Consider the following 21,641-nt stretch of genomic DNA (forward strand, 5'->3'; position numbering starts at 1 on the left):
GTGGGTGGATCACTTGAGGACCAGAGTTTGTGACCAGGCTGGCCAACATGGTGAAACCCTGTCTCTACTAAAAATACAAAAATTAGCTGGGCATGGTGATGGGCAACTGTAATCCCAGCTACTTGGGAGGCGGACGCAGGAGAATCACTTGAACCTGGGAGGCGGAGGCTGCAGTGAGCCGTGATTGCATCACTGCACTCCAGCCTGGGTGACAGAGCGAGACTCTTGTCTCAAAAAAAAAAAAAAAAAAAAAAGTTAGATCCTTTTTCTTAATTATAGAGCTAGGTTTGGGGAAAGAGGGAATCTTTCTTAAGATTTGGAATCCCAGGGAACAGTTTTATCAGGATGAAAGATGTGCTTTGATTAACACTGGGGAGGTGACATAGCATGCCATGAAAGGGCCAGCTTTAGGATCAGAGATACCAAACACTAGCTATGTGAGCCTGTGTCCATCACCTCCATCTTTCAAAATGTAGTGCCTTCATATATAAAACGTAGACCTCTACCTGACATTTTGCATTTTGAGGATGGAATAAAACAATGTATATATGGCTGGGCACGGTGGCTTATGCGTATAATCCCAGCACTTTTGCAGGCTGAGGCAGGCGGATCACTTGAGGTCAGGAGTCCGAGACCAACCTGGCCAACATGGTGAAACCCTGTCTCTATTAAAAATACAAAAATTAGCTGGGCATGGTGCCACACACCTGTAATTCCAGCTACTTGGGAGGCTGAGGCAGGAGAATCACTTGAACTCGGGAGGCGGAGGTTGAAGTGAGCTGAGGTCTCACCACTGCACTCCAGCCTGGGCAACAGAGAGAGATCCTGTCTCAAAAAAAAAAAAACAGTATATACAAAAATGCCTTACAGTTCTGGAAATCAGTACATGCTTAATGATGACCAGTTGATAATAATAGCACAGAGGCCGGGCACAGTGGCTCATGCCTGTAATCCTAGCACTTTGGGAGGCCAAAGTGGGCGGATCATGAGGTCAGGAAATAAAGACCATCCTAGCCAACATGGTGAAACCCCGTCTCTGCTAAAAACGCACACAAAAATGCAAGGCATGGTGGCATGCACTTGTAGTCCCAGCTACTTAGGAGGGTGAGGCAGGAGAATTGCTTGAACCCGGGATGCGGAGGTTGCAGTGAGCCGAGATTGTGCCACTGCCCTCCAGCCTGGGCAACAAAGTAAGATTCCATTTCAATAATAATAATAAATAATAGCACAGAATATCATTTTTGAACACGTAGACTATACTATGTAAGGTGCACAGCCCGGCCATTTCTCAGGATGGAGCATGCAGATTATTTCCTCAGAATGGATTTTTCAGGATGCTGATTCCTGCTGAGTTTGACTTTTAGGGAGCGAAGCTGAGGAATCTGTCTTTTGATAAGCTCCCTGGTGAATCATTAAGGTCATTAAAATTTGAGAGCCATTGATTAGGAAGTGTGAGTTGCAAGACACTGAAGAATCCCATGTGGACCAAATGATACTGAATGAGAGAGAGAATGGACATTGAAGACTAAGGAACTTGGAGAAGCATGTCCCCATGATGGGAATCCTGGACTCAGAAACTCACCTTAGAGAAGGGAGTATTTGCAGGTTATGTGAGGGTAAGACAGCTGGATCATGTTTGGCATGGTTAAAACGGTATGATGGGGCTGGGCACGGTGGCTCATGCCTGTAATCCCAGCACTTTGGGAGGCCAAGGCGAGCAGATCACCTGAGGTCAGGAGTTCGAGACCAGCCTGGCCAACACAGTGAAACCCTGTCTCTACTAAAAATACAAATGTCAGCTGGCGGTACACGCCTGTAATCCCAGCTATTCGCAAGGCTGAGATACAAGAATCACTTGAGCCTGGGAGGCGGAGGTTGCAGTGAGCTAAGATTGTGCCATTGAACTCCAGTCTGGGTGACAAGCGTGAAACTCCGTTTCATAAAACAAAGCAAAACAAAACACAAAACAGTATGACGGGGATGGTGAGTGTGACACTTTCAACTGAGACCTGAAGGAAGGTCATGGGGCAGAAATGTAGTGAGAGGGCATGTAGCCCGCAAAGAGAAAGCCAGGTTTGGTTCCCGATCATAGTCCCATTGTCATCCCATCCCATGAGGCAGATGCCCCTCAAAACCCAGCCAGGAAGCCCATACCATTGCCAGTCCTGTTATGATTAAGCACTCTTGGTTTGCAAGAACTTGGGTGACCCTGCTCCCATGGGGGCCCAGAACACCGCGTGACTTTTTCCTTTCTCTTCTTCTTCTTTTTTTTTTTTTGAGACACAGTCTCACTCTGTCATCCAGGCTGGAGCATAGTGGTGCAATCACAGCTCATTGTAGCCACGAACTCCTGGGCTCAAGCAATCCTCCCTCTTCAGCCTCCCAAGTAGCTGGGACTGTAGGTGTGCACCACCACACCTGGCTACTTTTTTTTTTTTTTTTGAACTTTCAGTAGAGGAAAGGTCTTGCTGTGCTGCCCGGGCTGGTCTCAAACTCCTGGGTTCAACAGATCCTCCCACCTTGGCCTCCCAAAGTGCTGGGATTACAGGTGTGAGCCACTACTCTTTCTGTTTTTTTCCTTCTAATAGGGACACAGATTAATATATTAATGACCATTATTCCTAAGCAAGGTCTGCAAGAAGGTCATTATATTGTTTCCTCTAAGGAAGGATGAATATTGCATGTAAATCCCTTCCCTGCAAGTTCTTTTGTTTGGGGACTCTGCTGGTTTCCGTCTCTCTTTAGGAAGGTGGGGTGGTGGTGTCCTATTAGTCACCTGGGAACAAGGGGGCTCCACACGGGTCGATTTGGCTTGGGCCCTGCCTTTGGGAAAGTAGTAAAACATTAGGCAGTATTTTCCACCCGCCAGGAGCAGATGGCTTTGGGCAGTCCCTGTGGCCCAAATGTGGCTGCATTTCCCGCCCCCAACCCCCACTGCACTTTTTTTTGAGACAGAGTCTTGCTCTGTCGCCCAGGCTGGAGTGCAGTGGCATGATTTGGACTCACTGCAACCTCCGCCTCCTGGGTTCAAACGATTCTCCTGCCTCAGCCTCCCAAGTAGCTGGGGTGACAGGCACCCGACACCATGCCTGGCTAATTTTTGTATTATTATTATTATTGTTATTATTTACTAGAGATGTGGTTTCACCATACTGGCCAGGCTGGTCTCAAACTCCTGACCTCAGGTGATCTACCCGCCTAGGCCTCCCAAAGTGCTGGGATTACAGGCGTGAGCCACTGTGCCTGGACCCCTATAGCACACTCTTGACCACCAGGAGACAATGCCAGCCAGAGGCTCACCATTCTTTGGACATAAAGGAAGCTTTCCCTTGGTTTGTGGACACTGTAGTTAAGAGAATGAAGGTGTGCTATGGCCTAGAGGGGTCACCCCTATTTCTCGGCAGCGCTCAAACGTAACTGGCATACGTTTCTGTTCTTTGATCCCAAAGATCCCAGGCCACAAAGCTATGTACCCTTTCTCCTGCCAAATAAAATCCATAGACACTGCATCTTCACGATGAAGCTTGAAACCAGTCAAGCACTTTTTTTATTTAAAAAAAAAAAAGAAGGAAAAAAGTCTAATGGTAAAGTATATAGCCTATACATGCTACAGCTAGTTGTTCTCACCCCTCCCCTCACATCCTATATACTTGTTTATTTAATGTTTAAAGGAAACAAAAACCACCACCGGAATGCCAATTTGCCAAGAGGGTAGAGTAAGTGTGGGGATCTCCAGCGTCATCCTATGAGCAGGCACCAGGTGGTGGGTGGTGCCCACTGTTCCTGGAGGGAGGTAAGAAATGGCCTATTACTTGGAAGCTCCCCAAAGCAGGAAATGTGGGTTGTAGTCAGGGTGGCCACAGTTTATCATCACCCCTCTAAGTGAAAGGGGCGTTTAACAATAATTACACGGGCACAGAGGCATACATGGGCACACACTGGGGTAAAATGTGGACACCATCGTTGCATTAGAATTGCTTATTGCTGATGTAAGCCTGGTGGGGGCACCTTCTCTTTTACATGAATAGGACATCTGAAAGTGAAGGCTACTGGCTGTGGCACTGTGTTTTGCCTCTTTGAGGACAAAAGAGGTTGAGCCCCTCATCCCTGATTGGAGCTAAGAAGGCTTACTTTGGAGTCGAGGATAGAAACGGGAAGATGGAATGTTGAAACATGAGGAGGAGCTCGACAACTTGGCAGGATAGCACCAGAAACCAGATGCCACCCCATGGAACTGGGCAGTCCAGTCTGTAGAAAGGTGCTCTGAAGGAGGTCCACGAGCAGGCAAGGATTGTGGAGCCTCCGGTTCTAGCTGTGCAGCTCTGCCTGGGACCCTCATGGAAACTTATTCTAGTTGGGAGCAATTCCTCCAGGCCAAGGGAGGGCGCCCTGCACCCTCAGGCCTCGATGCATGTTGCTGTACCTCTCATCAGCCCACCGTCTGACATGAGGTCATCTTTGGTCTGTGGTGAGGTATGGGTGTCTGCAGTCTACACAAAAGCCTTGCAGAATGGGCCTGGACAACCCTTGGGAGATAAGACAGCCACACATGGCTCAGGCTGTTAGGTGTCCACTGTCACAGTCCAAAGAGAAGGGTACGGCCTCCAAGAGGGCAGCTTAACCCAACATGGAGGACTTGGGCACGATGAAAGGTCGGGGGCCCAGCTACGAATGTTTTTGTTCTTGATGTCAAGTTGCCAGCTATTGGAAGGCAGGAGCAGTTTCTTCTTTTTCCCTACTCTGTGCTGGATACTTGGGAGAGGTGAAATGAATACCACACTGTCCACTCCTCAGCCTAAGGTCCTTCTCAAGTCCTGGCACACTCAGCATCTGCTCTTTAACATGGCCTATGTTCCCCCGTTTTCTACCTGGTAATGAAATCCTCAGTGGGCGCAAACATTTTAGGGCCAAGAACATTGCCTTGGAAATTGATTCTATGGCGTGGCCTCATGGCAGAAGTTTAAAATGACTACCGTGACTTGGCATGGGCTCCAGCAATCCCCCAGTAGGGAAGGGCCATTAAAAGTGGTTTAAGCTGGAGTTCAGCTCTCCCCAAGTCTCAGCCAGACATACACCCACCAATGGCAAAGAAAGATTCTGAGCAAAAAGTGTGAGCAAAGGCCTCTTTTATCAAGAGGTGGTCCTAAGACTCAGATTTTCCAAATTTTTGGAGGTACCACAAGCTGTCCATTTGCCCTGGGATGTAAGGTAAAGTAGTCATCACAATTGCAGTAATAAGCAGGGGTGAGGGGAAGAAAAAAAAAATATCTGCCCGCCTTTTGGGCTGCCATTTGGCCTGTGACCTACTGAAATGTGTGACCAAGGGGTGGAGGGAAGAGACACAAATTCAGAGGGAGGGTCACTTGATTCCCTGGAAGCTCTCAGAGAAAAATTCATGGGCACGAGGAACAAAGAAACAAACAAGCAAACAAAAAAACCAAACAAACCAAAACTCGAGATCTGAGTCCCAGCTTGGCCACTATTTAGACAAGGCTAGAGTATGTGACTTCTCCCTCTGAACCTTAATTTTCTCACTATAGATCAGGGCTGGTCCTATCCGCCTCACAGGGTTGCCGTAAGGATTAAAGGAGGGCGTGTGTTTAGGCACGGGTCACCTGCCTGGTGCTTGGCACAGCTGTCACGATGGGCCTGGACACTTTCTAGAGCCAGCCATGACTCCAGGGGAGTTCTGCATATGCGCCATCAATTGCTCACAGAATAGTGACCACAGTCCTGGATGGGGTAAACCTAAGTCCCCAGGCAAGGACAGCTAGGAGAGTGACTAGCCACCCCGACCCACCCACTACCTGGGGAAGTGTCTACCATTGCAGGAAAAGGAGCTGGATACAGACATCCTCAGGCCATAGATACGACCCGAGGAGAGAACAGTGAACAGACAGGAATGTGACTTCAGTACCTATAGTTCATGTCAGAATAATAATTATCATCATAGCAAAAGAGAAAGGCAGGTTCTTTCATTTGCAGGAAAATTTTCTGCCTAGAGGAAGTCAGGGCAAGTCTGTTCCTACCCAGCTGACCCCTGGGAGAAAGGAATGAGGCAAGAGAGAAAATCCTTCAATGAAGTCAGCAGACAGGACTCAAAGCTCCTCCAGTCAGGGATGGAGCCACACACATCACGGTCTAGCCTAGCACAGAGTAGGCACTCATAATATATCTGAAAATGTCACTGAAGGCCAGAGAGCAAATCAGAAAAAAAAAAAAACGTGAGTTTTGTCTTTTGAAATGTAGTCAAATCTCACATAGCTTCACGAAAGTTGTTTAAACCAAAGTAGATTAAGAACTCAGGAAAACTGCCATGGGGCCTCCTCTCAAGGGAGAGGACCCTTGAGTGATGGCAGCCCTTTCCCACCTCCCTTCTTCCCCTGGCTGCCATCTGCCCCCAAGGTTCTGGGCACAGGGCCAAGTGGCAAGTGGGCCCTGCAAGAAGTGCCCCAGGGCCCTGCCCAAGCCTCTCTGGGGAATGGGATTGCAGGCCAGCTGGAGGAAGGGACTAAAGATGCTACAGGTGATCAGAGGAAGCTCCTTCTCATGCAGAAGCAGCCAGCGCCCACACGATAGGGGATGGAGCTGGGAGGTGGGGCAGAAGAGGGCTGTTGGAGCAAAGCTTTGGCACTGCAGGTAGACAGTGAGCAGACTCCCAAAAAACTGGCTTTGTGGGTCCAAAAGTATCTCAGCTGATGAACACTGTGAACTGGAGATCTCTGGGGCAGGACCGGGCAGGGCAGGGCTGCCTTGGTCAGGTAGAATGGGAAGGGGTTCTGCTCTACTCTCTTACTCTGGGCTGGGAGCTAGAAATGCTGGGTCCTGATTTTGCTTCTGCAGTGACTTAGCCATGCCTCTCCAGGCCTCAGTTTGACAGATGACCACATCTGCCCTGGGTTTCTTCCAGGGAGAAAACAGATTTGGCAGTGCGTGAACAAAGAAAAAACATTACAAATGCCGGAGAGGCACAGGAAGCAGCTCTGCCTGGCCCTTGGTTCCCTGCCTCCCTCTGGGGCCGCTGCATGCTATGCCCAGCCCCTTGAGGCTGGCCCGCGAGGCCACCTCAGCTCCTGTTGCTCCACAAGCTCTGTTTGCCAGCGGGCAACAGCTTAGAAGCAGGGAACAGGGCTTGGCGCCAACCACCAGGACCCTGGCATTCTCCTGTCATGGAGACACAGCTGTTGAGTCCAGGGAAGCCTTTGGTATAGGCTGGAGGGATGGTGGGTGTGGCAGCAGCCACGAATGCCCCCTCACCCCCACCACAATGAAGTCACTTGGCCACCTGCTCCTGGCACTTAGCCAGCTTCTATCTCTTCCCTGCATGGTTTGCCTTTTACAGAGGGGAGGGAACAGGCACGGAAGTCAGGCAGGCCTGGACTCAAATCCTCTTCCCTCTTCTTCCTGGCTGGTATGTCCTTGGGCACACGGAGCCTGAGTTTCCTCATCTATAAAGTGGGTATAGTATCACAAGGGAGGGTTGTGAATGCAAAGCGCCGAGTACAGTGTTTGGCACCCACGAAGCACTCAGCAAAGGGATGCTGACAAGGGCACGACTTGTGAATGGGCCTCTTACTCAAACGAACTTTGAGATTCTTGCCTTAGGTAGGCAGAAATGAAATGCTCCAAGTTGGGGTGGGAATTCTCATTGAAAAGCCCTGGAGGGACTGGAGCCTGCAGCAGGAAAGTGCAGCATACGGGGGGGCTGCAACCACCCTTCAGGGCTGATCATGGTCCCAAGAAAGAAGGTGGGAGGCAGGGCGGCTGAGCGGACCTCCAGGCCCACTCCTGGGGGAGCTGCATCCAGTGGAACCTCAGAGGCCCCTGGGCCTGAGGCCTTGGGGAAGGGGACATTTTCCCTGGGACTGGCAATGGAATGGACTTCTTCAGGATGAAGTTCCTTCTGGTACCAGGCAATTCAGAAGAGTGAATATAGTCTCTGGGCTTTTAGAAACACGAAGAAGTTGGAGCAAGTCGTCATGGACTGGGCGGGCTGCCCCTTACTGTGCCATGTCCAAGCCATGAGAGACCCTTGCTGGAGTTTCTCCAGGCGATGGGATCCAGTCCTGGAGGCCTTGGAGAGTCCTGGTCCCATTGTCGGGTCGCAATGCCATTGGCCAGGAGGAGTTCTCTTAAGGCAGGGATGTTGACATGGACAGAAAGCAAAGGCCGTGGGTTCTGAGCCTCCAGCGATGCTGTGATAGGAGGGATCAGACCCGGGGCGCCTGAGGTGTCCGAAACTCACTCTCCACCCATGGGAGGCAAGAAGTCACAGCACCCCAGAGTCTGTCTGCCTTGGAAGCTGTGTGGAGAATGATAAATTAAGAGGCGTATTAAATATGTGGGTAGAGCCAGCAAGGACCAGTGGGCCCTCTAGGCAGAAAGGGCGTCGGCTATGGCTTCTTTCGGAGATAGTTGGAGGGAATCCACCCCTCCCACGAAGGGGCTCCACTCAGGACCTGGCAGAACCACCAGCCACTGCTGTTCTTCTCCCGGACTTCAAACACTGTCCCTTCCTGGAAGCTGCTGGTGTCTTTGTCTCCTTCAAAGTCGGCCACGGCCACATACAAAGAGTCCTTCAGGCCGTCGGCACTGGGGACAGCGGCTGCAGCTGCTTCCTCCCTGTTTTCTCCAATCTTGCCGGTCCCCCGTGGCCCCAGGCTGCCTTTGCCTCGCGTGTCATCCTGGCCTCCCAAAGAGTTGGAGAGAAAAGGTTTGGCTTTTGGAGGGACGAGGAGAGCACGGCCCGGGGTGGGAGCGGCCCTGCTTTCGTGGCCTTCACACTGTGGACCTCTGACCTCTGGGAGGGGCCTGGATGACGAAGAGGTTTTCTTGGGGGGAGGTGGTCTCCGGGGTGGGACCACAGGTCTCTGCTGGGGAGCCTCCTGGAGAGGAACAGGCACGCTCTTAGACACAGGATCTGTGGTCTTGGCTGGCCTCGGAGGGGCTCTGCAGGAAATCTCTTTTGGGCTGAGACCATCCTGTTTGCCCGTCCTGTCCTGGGCGCGGCCAGACCCCTCTCCTGGGAGGAAGCTTCGGCTGAAGGCCACGTCTTGGCCCCCCACTGCCTGGGGGCCCTCCCCATCCAACAAGGACTTGTCTTGGGACTTGGCAGGCCTGAGCTTACTCCTGAGGTTGCAGATGTCGACTTGGTCTTCGCCCTGAGGTGGCTCTGTTTTGGGGGAAGGAGTTGGTTTTGGCCTAACCTGAGGTCTGGACTTCAAGAAGGGATTCTGGGGAGTGGCGTCTGGCTTCTCCTCCGGCAGGTCAGTTTTGGATTTGGAGATGGGCCGGAGGTTGGGCTTCTTCACTTCCTTGGCCAACACCTTGTGGCCACACTCCAGCCCCATGTCATTTTTCAGCTGGAACAGTTTGCTTTTGTCAGGTTTGGGCTCTGGCCTCCTGCCGTCCCGGGCTGGAGGGGTGTGTTTGGCTGGCATCATGGGCAAAATCATGCAGGGAGGCTTGGGGGCGGGGCCCCGGAGCTGCTCTGTCCTCTGCCGCTCCCGCTCCAGCAGCTCCCCCTCCGACTTGATGATGGATTCTTTCCTCGGAGGGAGGCTGGGCTTCTCCTCCATGTCAGGGTCTGAGATCTCCTCATAGCCTGCTGACGCAGACATGTCTGAAGACGCCTTCCTCAGGACCTCCTTACCGCCCTTCCAGTCTTTAGACCATGGCAACCCTGAGTCCATGGCACCATGCGGTGCGTCAGGCAGGGGCCGGGAGGGGCCCGTGGCTTCACTGCCCGTGTTGTTCTCCAGCGCTGCTGCTTCCCCCAGCCGGAGCTGGGTCACCTCGTGGGGCAGGGGAGCCAGAAAGTTGGGTCTTGACGCATTGCTGGTCTTCTTGTATTTGTCAATGAAGGTTGCCGGGGCCCACCCTTCCTTATCTTCAATCTGAATGTACCACCAGCCACTCAAGTTTTTCTCGATCACCTGCAAGGGAGGATAGACAAAGGCACTTGGGTGCGATGCCAGCGCCAGCACACGAAATGGTTTGGGAGAACCCACGTGTAACTGGAGCTCTGGAAGCTGCCACTGTGTGCTCAGCAGCTCCTCTGGCAAGGTCTACAGGGGACCACCAGTGGAGACGTGACCATGTTCTGGGAATATCTCAGATGGGGGTAGATTCTTGTTGGACTGGATTCCCCCTAAAGCAGTCCATGAGATGTGGACTTGGGTATAGGTACTTAATTTGAGAGTTGGTACTAGGAAATACACGTAAGGAAGTAGAGAGAGAAAGAAGGGAAGGGGAGAGGCCGATTATGAGCAAGTTACTGCTCTGGGCCATGGGGACTGATCTGCCAGGGACCCTCTGAGAGATCACAAAGAGAATGCCTCAGAACGGTGCCTCTGGGGATGCGTGCATTTATCTATCGACTCCCGGCCCCTCCCTACCCAGGGTATTAACTCCTCTCCCCTTCTGGGAAGCTGTTGGCTTGCAAGGACGTGTGTGTAGGTGCAGGGGCTTCAGGTGGATCAGGGGCACCGGCAGCGTCTGCTACAATTCTAACGACAAGGCAGAAGTCAAAGCTACCTTTGATCCTGGCTTCTTTGGCTGAGCATCGGATGAAGAAGTTAGCTGGTATTTATAGAGGCCACAACATATGAAAGATACCTACCTTTTTTTTTGAGACAGAGTCTTGCTCTGTCACCCAGGCTGAAGTGCAGTGGCATGATCTCGGCTCTTTGCAACCTCCGCCTCCGAGGTTCAAGCGATTCTCATGCCTCAGTCTCCCAAGTAGCTGGGATTACAGGCATGCACCACCACACCTGGCTAATTCTTATATTTTTGGTAGAGATGGGGTTTTGCCATGTTGGCCAGGCTGGTCTCGAACTCCTGGCCTCAAGCGATCTGCCTGCCTCGGCCTCCCAAAGTGCTGGGATTACAGGTGTGAGCCACAGTGCCTGGCCTGAAAAATACCTATCTTTGAACACAGGAATCACACTCAGCTCAAAGAGATGCTCGTGTTTATATACAGGGGACCTGGAGCTGGTGGAGTACAGTAGATTTTCATCTTGTCCCTACTTCCCTGTGGGATACACGCCTGTTGGATGGAATGGTGGCTGGAATCACCCATGTTGTTGAAGATCTTGTTCTCTGTCTGTTTTTTGTCCAGCACTGCGTGGCTGAATTCACACAGGTGAAAGGTGTGCTCGCTATTACGGGCTGAATTGTGTCTCCCTACCCAAATTCATATGTGGAAGCCCTAACCCCCATACCTCCAAATGTGACTGTATTTGGAAATACGGCCTTTAAAGAGGTGGTGAAGTTTAAAATGGGTCACTAAGGTGGCCTGAGTTTGGATGTATGTCCCCACCCAAGTCTCATGTTGAAAGGTGATCCCCAATGATGGAGGTGGGGCCTGGTGGGAGGTGTTTGGGTCATGGGGGCGGATCCCTCATGAATGGCTTGGTGTCCTTCCCATGGTAATGAGTTCCCACGAGATCCGGTTGTTTAAAGTGTGTGGTGTTTCCCTGCCATTCTCTCTTGCTCCTGCTCTCGCTACGTGACGCGCCTGCTCCTGCTTTGCCTTCTGCCATGAGTAAAAGCTCCCTGAGCCTCCCCAGAAGCCAAGCAGATGCCGGCACCATGCTTTCTGTACAGCATGCCCAACTGTGAGTCCAGCAAACCTCTTTCCTTTATACATCACCCAGTCTCAGGTATTTCTTTTTTTTTTTTTTTTTTTTTTTGAGACGGAGTCTTGCTCTGTCGTCCAGGCTGGAGTGCAGTGGCCGGATCTCAGCTCACTGCAAGCTCCGCCTCCCGGGTTCACGCCATTCTCCTGCCTCAGCCTCCCGAGTAGCTGGGACTACAGGCGCCCGCCACCACGCCTGGCTAATTTTTTGTATTTTTCAGTAGAGACGGGGTTTCACCGTGTTAGCCAGGATGGTCTCGATCTTCTGACCTCGTGATCCACCCGTCTCAGCCTCCCAAAGTGCTGGGATTACAGGCTTGAGCCACCGCGCCCGGCCTCAGGTATTTCTTTATAGCAATCCAGGAATGGCCTGATACATGGGCCCTAGTTCAATATGACTGATGTCCAAATAAGAAGAGGAGATCAGAAAACACACAGGGACTGAGGGACGCCCACATAAGAAACAGCGGGAAGGTGCCATATGGAAGCCAGGGAGACAGGACACAGGAGGAACCAAACCTGCTGACAGCTTGATCTCGAACTTCTGGCTTCCCCAATTGTGAGACAATAAACTGCAGTTGTTTAAACCACCCCATGTGGTATTTTGTGATGGCAGCCATCGCAGATGTACACTGCAGTTCCCTGGTAGGCTCTCTCTGGACTCGGAAGATCTGATGAACGCTCATGACACCCTGTGAGTTGGGAACCGTCACTTCATTTTACACATGCAGAACCGAGCCTCAGGAGAGCTGAGGAACACACAGTGGGTCCTGTAGAAAGCCCGTCGATCGGAGGAGAGTCAAAGGTAGGGGGTGGGCTTCAGAGTCACCTAATCTTGCCTCTCAGAAAAGAGACCCGTGGCTGGGCGTGGTGGCTCACACCTGTAATCCCAGCACTTTGGGAGGCCGAGGCGGGTGGATCACGAGGTCAGGAGATCGAGACCATCCTGGCTAACATGATGAAACCCTATATCTACTAAAAATACAAAAAATTAGCCGGGCTTGGTGGCCGGCACCTGTAATCCCAGCTACTCAGAAGGCTGAGGCAGGAGAATGGCATGAACCCGGGAGGCAGAGCTTGCAGTGAGCTGAGATCGCGCCACTGCACTCCAACCTGGGCGACAGAGCAAGACTCTGTCTCAAAACAAACAAACAAACAAACAAACAAAAAACCAAACCCCATCGATCGGAGGAGAGTCAAAGGCAGAGGGGTGGGCTTCAGAGTCACCTAATCTTGCCTCTCACAAAAGAGACCCCTGGCCAGGGGTGGTGGCTCACACCTGTAATCCCAGCAGTTTGGGAGGCCGAGGCAGGTGGATCATCTGATGTCAGGAGTTCGAGACCAGCCTGGTCAACATTGTAAAACCCTGAGTCTACTAAAAATACAAAAAATTAGCTGGGTATGGTGGGATGCACCTGTTATCCCAGCTACTTGGGAGGCTGAGGCAGGAGAAACGCTTGAACCTGGGAGGCAGAGGTTTCAGTGAGCTGAGATCGTGCCGTTGCACTCCAGCCTGGGCGACAGAGCAAGACTCTGTCTCGAAAAAACAAAACCAAAAACAAAAAAGACCCTGCTTGGAGAGGGGCTGTGTCTGGGGTGAGAAACTGCAGAAGGAGCAAAGATGGCCGCAGGCACTTTGTGCAGAGGTACTTTCTTTCCCCTCATTCTTGTGATTTTTTTGTTGTTGTTTTGTTGTTGTTTTGTTTTGTTTTGTTTTTTTGATGGAGTCTTGCCCTGTTTCCTAGTCTGGAGTGCAATGGCGCTATCTTCACTCATTGCAACCTCTGCCTCCTGGGTTCAGACGAAAGGCACTTTGTGCACTTTCTGGGAGAGGGATGGCAGCCACAGACTCAGCCGCCAGGACGCAAATGCTGGGCTCCTGGGCCTGCAGTCCTGGGTTCTAGTCTTGGCTCTACCACTTACTGCCTGAGTGGCCTGGGACAAGCCGCATGCCTCAGATTCCACATCACAGAAGGAAAATGATAAGAACAATTTAATACCCACCTGTAGAATTTTTGAAGCCACAAGAGCTAATGCATACAACAGCCCTTGATAAATGCTGTGCACTTGGTAAACGCTCCTGTGATTAAATTAGAGTGGAGGTCACTGAGCCAGCGGGATGCGCTTGACGGGCAGCACTTAATGAGTCCCACTGGAATCTCCAGGGAAGGCCACTGATAAATGTAAGCTCTTTATGTGAGGATGACCGGCATCTTATCAACACTTGATAGCTCTGGTAAAAATTACAGGCTACGCTGGGCATACAAGTCATTGTCAGCACATCCATGAATTCAACAACACGAATACTGAAGTCTGATGTGAGGAACTGAAACTAGGGTAATCAATATTAGATGTATCAGTAAGATTTGTCAAGGTTACATTCCTTGCAAAGTATTGTGGTAGAAGCTCTGAACATGTATGTTCTGAACCATGATGAATGGGCGTTTTCGTTTACCAGAGGGAAGCCAAGAGCTACTATGAATAAAAACAAATGCAAGATCAGACGCGGGGTGCGGTGGCTCACGCCTGTAATCCCAGCAATTTGGGAGGCTTAGGCGGGCAGATCACCTGAGGTCAGGAGTTCGAGACTAGCCTGGCCAACATGGTGAAACCCTGTCTCTACTAAAAATACAAAAAAAAATTAACTGGGCGTGATGGCGAGTTCCTGTAATCCCAGCTACTTGGGAGGCTGAGGCAAGAGAATCGTCTGAACCCGGGAGGCAGAGGTTGCAATGAGTGAAGATAGCGCCATTGCACTCCAGACTGGGAAACAGGGCAAGACTCCATCAAAACAAAACAAAACAAAACAAAACAACAACAAAAAAATCACAAGAATGAGGGGAAAGAAAACAGTGTGGGCTTTAAAAGCAGAGAGACCTGGTTTCAAATCCCAACTCCATTGCTTACTAGCTGTGTTACTAGAGGCAATTAATTTACCTAACCCCTCTGAGTCTCATCTATAAAATATGCTGATAGAAAAAAACAAAACAAAACAAAAAAACACCAACCAACCAACCAACCGCATGCTGCTGGTACTGACCTCTTGGGACTTCTGTGAAGATTAGTTATCAAGGAGGTAAGGTACCTGACACAGAAGAGGTGCATATATCATCCTCATCCTCCTCCTCATCCTCCTCCTCCTCATCACCATCCTCATCCTCATCATCCTCGTCATCATCCTCATCATCAGCCTCATCACCCTCATCCTCGTCATCATCCTCATCCTCATCATCCTCATCCTCGCCATCATCCTCATCATCCTCATCCTTATCCTCATCCTCATCATCCTTGTCCTCATCATCATCATCCTTGTCATCATCCTCATCCTCATCATCCTCATCATCATCCTCATCCTCATCATCATCCTCATCTTCCTCCTCATCATCATCACACATCCTGAAGATAAATAGCCTAGACAAGTAACTAAGGTGTTTCTAGTAGCCCTACTGCTAGAATGCTGTGGTTCCATTAATGAATTTTGAAGGCTAAGATAATGTTGCAATGAGCCAGGAAGCAAAACTGGAGAAGAGAAAAACAGAGCATACGGATCTATCATAAGAAAAAAACATCTAGCCAGGCGCAGTGGCTCACACTTGTAATCCCAGAACTTTGGGAGGCTGCGGCGGGCAGATCACCTGATATCAGGAGTTCGAGACTAGCCTGGCCAACATGGCAAAACCTTGTTTCTACTAAAAATACAAAAATTAGCCGCGCGTCATGGTGGGCGCCTGTAATCCCAGCTACTTGAGAGGCTGAGGCGGGAGAATCACTTGAACCTGGGAAGTGGAGGTTGCAGTGAGCTGAGATTGAGCCATTGCACTTCAGTCTGGGCAACAGAGGAGCAAGGCTGTCTCAAAAAAAAAAAAAAAAAAAACAGGCCGGGTGCGGTGGCTCAAGCCTGTAATCCCAGCACTTTGGGAGGCCGAGACGGGTGGATCACGAGGTCAGGAGATTGAGACCATCCTGGCTAACACAGTGAAACCCCGTCTCTACTAAAAAAATACAAAAAAACTAGCCGGGCGAGGTGGCGGGTGCCTGTAGTCCCAGCTACTCGGGAGGCTGAGGCAGGAGAATGGCCTGAACCCGGGAGGCGGAGCTTGCAGTGAGCTGAGATCCGGCCACTGCACTCCAGCAAGGGGGACAGAGTGAGACTCCGTCTCAAAAAAAAAAAAAAAAAAAAAAAAAAAAATAAAATAAAATAAAATAAAATAAAAAAATAAAATAAAAAAAAAAAAACCAAAAACCAAAAAACAAAAAGGAGATGATGTCTCAGATGACCCTTACATTGTGATACACTAGGCACTCAATACATGTGTATAGAAAGAATGAGTATGAAGGGGCAGGTTTTTTGTATAATGGATTAAAACATAATTCAGAATTTTCCCAAATCTTATCCCTTTAGCCCTTGACTCAGATAATAGCAAAGTGAAAACATAAAAGGATGTCCTTCTAGTGAAACATCAAGATACGTCACCGTCTCTGGAAGCAGAGACCAGAGGATGCACAACTAGTCTCTTGACTGTAGTACACAGCAAGGCCTGGGCCAGATGTTGTGCCTGGTGGGGCTGCTGGCAAGCTGGAGTAAGGGACAAGGAAGGAAGGAGGATGGAAGAAAGGAAGGAGGGGAGGCAAGAGAAGAGAAGGAAGGAAGGAGGATGGAAGAAAGGAAGGAGGGGAGGCAAGAGAAGAGAAGGAAGGAAGGAGGATGGAAGAAAGGAAGGAGGGAAGGAAAGAGAAGAGAAGGAAGGAAAGATGGAAGGAAGGAAGGAGGGGAGGAAAGAGAAGAGAAGGAAGGAAGGAGGTAAGGAAGGAGGGAGGAAGGAGAGAGGAAGGGAAAGAAGGAGGGAGGGAAGGAGGGAAGGAAGAAGGGAAGGAAAGAACAAAGGGAGGAGGGAGGAGGAAGGAAGAAGGGAGGGAAGGGAAGAAGGAGAGAAGGAAGAAGGGAAGGAAGGAGGGAAGGAAAGAATGAAGGTGGGCAGACAGGCAGGCTATAGTCCTTCCTGGAATACAGCCGTACCTGTATTCGTACCTAGAGAGGTACGCTGGAGTGAACTGATCAGTGGTGCCCACTGCCCTGGGCCGTCAGACAGTGCTCTGTGCCAGGGACCAGAGCTGTGTTCTTTAAAGGAAAGGGGAGGGTGATGACAACTCTTCAGGGCTTAGAAAAGCAGCCACCACACACAACCATAGTAGGTGATCCAGGAGTATTTTATTTGTTGCAGAGATGAGTAAATTAAACCTCGGCCTCCCAAGGTGAGGTTGGGGGGGGTGTGGTCTGACCAACTCTCACGTGTGACAGAGTGAACTTGGTGATGCCTGTGACTGGCTCACCTGCTTTTGAAAGTGTCTCCAGAACCATCTTTGCCAAAGCTTTCCAAACCCTGGCCCTAGCGGCCATCCCCTCCCTTACAGGTTTTCTTGGAAATATGAGAAAGAAATACCTTGAAGCTCTAACCCCATAAGCAAAGGAAAGAGAAATGCAGGAAGAGAATCTGGGGAACAAAGTAGACAAGCAGAGGGCGTGGGAAGAAAAGGAGAGAGGAGAAGTAAGAACGGAGGTGGGAGGTGGTAAAGAAAGGCATACAGCCAGTCACACAAGACCACATACTGTGGGATTTCATCTATATGAAATGTCTACAACAGGCACATCTATGGAGACAGAAAGTGGACTGGTGGCTGCCTAGAGCTGGCAGGTTGAGGGGAGATGGAGGGTGACTGTTGATGGGTAAGGAGTTTCTTTTTGTTCTAGAATTAGATAGTGGTGAGGGTGGTGCAACCCTGTGAATACCATAAGCTGCTGAATTTTACACTTCAAATTGGTAAACTGTATGGTATGTGAACTATAAAGCTGTTAATCTCTGCCTCACCTCCACCCACCCAGTGACGTAGGTGACAGAGGAGAAGTAGGAGGTGATGCCTGGAATCAGGAATCACAAGTAGGTGAAGGAACACCAGGGCCACTCACCTCGACCTTCAGGCCCGCCTGGAAGCTGATGCCGTCTGGGATGGTTGTCTGGAATTCCGCGATGGTGTAATACTCTTCCTCCACTTGGGGCGGGATGGGCGGCTTCGGCAGGTTGAGGCCTCGAGGCTGGTACGATCACACACAGGGTTATTGCCAATGCTAAGTGCACTCCTGCGACCCTGTGTCAGGGGGAGACTAAGGGCCTGGGGCATGCAATCACCCTCAAGGGGGTGCTGGGGACCTAGTTGGATTCTAAGGGACAACACAAATAGGACCACACAGATTGTCATCTCCTCAGTGAGACCTCACTGGCCCATCAGCTTTAGGGCGATGGGAAGAAACGTGGGACATTTGGGTACAATCATGAGAATCTGGAGCAAGACAATATTCTCTGAAATAAGAGGCAGTGACGGTTGTGGAGGGAGCTTAAGTTTGTTAGTAGATCTATCTGGGTTGGGAATACTGATGGTGGGAGTGACCTTGGGCAAATCACCCCCCTTTGAAGCCTCAGTTCTCTCTCCTGTAGAGTGGGCATAACAGTGTCTACCTGGTGGGGTTGCTTCAAGTATTAAATTAATGTTGTGAGGCGCTCAGCACATTGCACGGCACGCAACAGGTGCCTGATAAATAGCAGACATTAAAAAAATACAACCCCAGCAGAGCAAGACCCCGTCTCAAAAAATAAAGCAAACAAACAAACAAAAAAACCCCAAACCCAATGACCCATTGTTCCAAGTATTGGCTTAAAAGGTACCTAGCGAATTTTACAAAACGGTGTATGAGCGCAGAATATGAGAATGGGACCACAGATGATATTTGTGTCTCATCTCGGCTTGGACCTCAAGTCGCTTGACTTGAGAAGACTGATCTAAGACCAAGAGAAGGGGCCAGGGAGCAGAAAGCAGGTCCCGAGGCCCAACTGTCACAGGAGCACTCTGGCCTCGTGGGCCAATTGTTTCACCTGCCTGCACCTCAGTCTTTCCACCTGGGGGTGGGACTAGCATTTATGCAGCCCGCTTCAAAAGGCTGCTGTGTGCACAGGAAAGAGAGCATTTCTGGAAGGGGGAGGGGTGTGCGAGGGGCTAGTGGACACCCCTCACAGCCCTCAAGTCAGTGGCCACTCCCCAGTAGCAAGGGTCCACTTACAATGGTCATGTCCCGGCGAGGAGGGGGTCTCTGCCTCATCTTTGGTGATCCTATGGAGAAACGAGAGCTTATTACACTCACGTGCAGAGTGCTACAGATGAGATTCCTGAGCTGGGCGCAGGACAGATCTATTCTCTCCTGCAGAAGATTGAACACAGGCGGCCGCATGCCGCCGCAACCCTTCCTGCGAGAATAGCCTGGGCAGGAAGGAGCTGCTCACGCGTGGCTCATAGTTGGCTCCAGACTCTCTCTATGTTGCTTTTCTTGGATCTTTTCTACACAGGAATGAAAGGGGATGGTGCTGGATGCTCAAGTCATGGACATTCTCCAGAAAGGGCAAAAAGCAGTCTTCAGAATAACACAGAGATGGGTCCCAATCCAGCTCTGAGGCTCACAGCTGCTGGCACTGGACAGATGATTGGATTCTCGGAGCCACAAGGCCCTCATCTGTAGAACTGGCAGAATGTGTGTCACTCAGGGCAGCGGTGAGGATGAAAGGAAACATCTGTGAAGCTCTTGGCATGTGGCAGGCATGCAGTGAATGTTAACTGCACCTGGTTTTGTGCTCTAGAACAACCCAAACGCAACAATACACACACAAACACACCGAACCAAACACGCTTGGGCTGATGACACAGGGGTTTATACTCCGGAAGCGGCTGCCCTAGCTCTGGGTCTCAGGGCCAGGAGGATGAGGACTTTGCAGTGGTCCAAGGCTCCTGGCTAAGGGCAGAATGTTGAGCAGGCTCAGCACGGGTCCATACAGAAGGGTAGTCTGGCGTTGGGGTGTGGAGGAGACTGCTAATCCCTTAAATTCCCATTTACCTGTCTTCTATTAGAATAAATAGCAACAGAGATTGGCCAAGACACTTAGCTGTCTGTATAAAGACTTCATTTCCAGTCACCCTTGCAGCCAGCTACTGCCATGTGACTCAGTTTGGGCAGTGGGATGTAAGACAAAGTAGAAAGTGAGTAGCTTCTGAGCTGTGCACACAGTAGCCAGTGTGACCACTGTGAAATAGCAGAAAGAATGAAACCTGGGATAGGAAAGCAACGCCTCCTCTTTTTTTTTTTAATGGAGTTTTGCTCTTGTCACCCAGGCTGGAGTGCAATGCACCGCTTTTCATTGGCTGGACTAGTAGTGAGCCGTTCTGGACCAGGTGGTGAAGGCAACAAGATGGATGCGGAGTAATAAGACTCTTGATTGCCCGGAGCTGCCATATCAACCCTGAACATACACACAGACTGTTTTGTGAAAAAGAAATATATATCTAGATTATTTATTGGATGTGTGTATATATGTATATTCAGTGGTGGTCGGGGGTGTCTTTGTTTTAGCATCTGAATCTATCTATCTATCTATCTATCTATCTATCTATCTATCTATCTATCCATCCATCTACTTTTGAGAGACAGGGTCTCGCTCTGTTGCCCAGGCTGGAGTGCAGTGGTGCAATCACAGCTCACCGTAGCCTCAATCTCCTGGGTTCAAGTGATCCTCCCACCTCAGCCACCCTAGTAGCTGGGACTACAGGTGCGTGCCACCATGCCCAGCTAATTAAAAAAAAATTTTTTTGTAGATAGGGGGTCTTACTATGTTGCCCAGGCTGGTCTCAAACTCCTAGCCTCAAGTGATCCTCCAGCCTCAGCCTCCCAAAGCACTGGGATTACAGTTGTGAGCCACTGTGTCCAGCCTGAACCTACACATTAACAAAGACATTGAGGTTGCAGATTTTCATTTGCTCCTCTAGAGATGATGGGAATACACCTATCCTCTTGGCCATGATTGGCAGATTAGAATCACACAAACTCGGGGATGGGCAGAACTCTTGCCACAGCATGTGAGGAAACATGATCAGTGACTTCTCAGGGCAGCTGAGCAAAGTATGAAACTTGGTTGAGGGACTCAAGAAGTTCACTGCCACTTAAAAACAGCTGGGAGAAGCCCAGCCAGGGGCAGTGGCCTCATCTCTGTGGCTAGCTGGAAGTCCTTTCTCAACAGCAGAGTCCACCTGCCCTGCATGACCAAGACAGGATCGTGGGCACTGTGCATAAGTCCTGGGCACCAGTGTGCCCATGCAGACACGGTATGGTAGCCAGTGTGACCAGGCCGACAACAGTAATGAACTCGACTCTCAGGTGTGTTGGAAACATTAAATGGTAAAATATACATGAGGAGGCTTTGAAAAGCAAGCTGGGAGAGGCACTGTGTTGGAGTAAAGCCCACAGGGCCATCTTCTTTCTCTGGCTTAGAAACAAGGCCACACGGAGCAGTAGAGAGCACAGCACTCCCCAGGTTCAAGTCCCCGCCCCTGCTGTCTGCTAGCTGGGGGCCTTGGGCACACCCTCTCACCCTTCAGACTCCCAATCTGTAAAACATAAAAAGTAGTAATTTCCTCAAAGGTAGTTATGAGGAGTCAATCACACTAATTAGAAGGTTTCTGGCATGTAGCAGGTGCTTGAAAAACAGTAGCCAGTGTGACCGCTGTGAGATAGCAGAAAGAATGCAACCTGGGATAGGAAAGCAACGCCTCCCTTTTTTTTTCTTTTTTTTTTAAAATGGAGTTTTGCTCTTGTCACCCAGGCTGGAGTGCAATGGCACGATCTCGGCTCACTGCAACCTCTGCCTCCCGGGTTCAAGCGATTCTCCTGCCTCAGCCTCCCGAGTAGCTGGGATTACAGGCACCCGCCACCACGCCTTGCTAATTTTTGTATTTTTAGTAGAGATGGAGTTTCACTATGTTGGCCAGGCTGGTCTTGAACTCCTGACCTCCAGTGATCCACCCACCTCGGTCTCCCAAAGTGCTAGGATTACAGGTGTGCGCCACTGCGCCCGGCCAGCAATGCCTCTTGACTCAGATTCTGCAATTCACGGGCTGAAAGATCTGGAAC

The 21,641-nt window shown here is 50.4% G+C and overlaps 1 protein-coding gene across 2 annotated transcripts in view; it reads right to left on the reverse strand.

The window, feature by feature from the left end:
* Positions 1 to 3,511: 3,511 nt before the first annotated feature.
* Positions 3,512 to 21,641, reverse strand: part of SH3PXD2B (SH3 and PX domains 2B) — a 119,551-nt gene continuing 101,421 nt past the window's right edge. For both annotated transcript variants that reach the window (XM_005558530.4, XM_045394511.2), the window contains 3 exons: positions 18,750 to 18,799; positions 17,604 to 17,729; positions 3,512 to 9,935 (listed from right to left, as the gene is read on the reverse strand). In XM_005558530.4, coding sequence (XP_005558587.3) covers positions 8,394 to 9,935; positions 17,604 to 17,729; positions 18,750 to 18,799 — 1,718 coding nt within the window. In that variant the 3' untranslated portion in view covers positions 3,512 to 8,393. The remainder of the gene's footprint in view (positions 9,936 to 17,603; positions 17,730 to 18,749; positions 18,800 to 21,641) is intronic.

Source organism: Macaca fascicularis, chromosome 6, assembly GCF_037993035.2.
Source record: "Macaca fascicularis isolate 582-1 chromosome 6, T2T-MFA8v1.1".
NCBI lineage: Eukaryota > Metazoa > Chordata > Mammalia > Primates > Cercopithecidae > Macaca > Macaca fascicularis.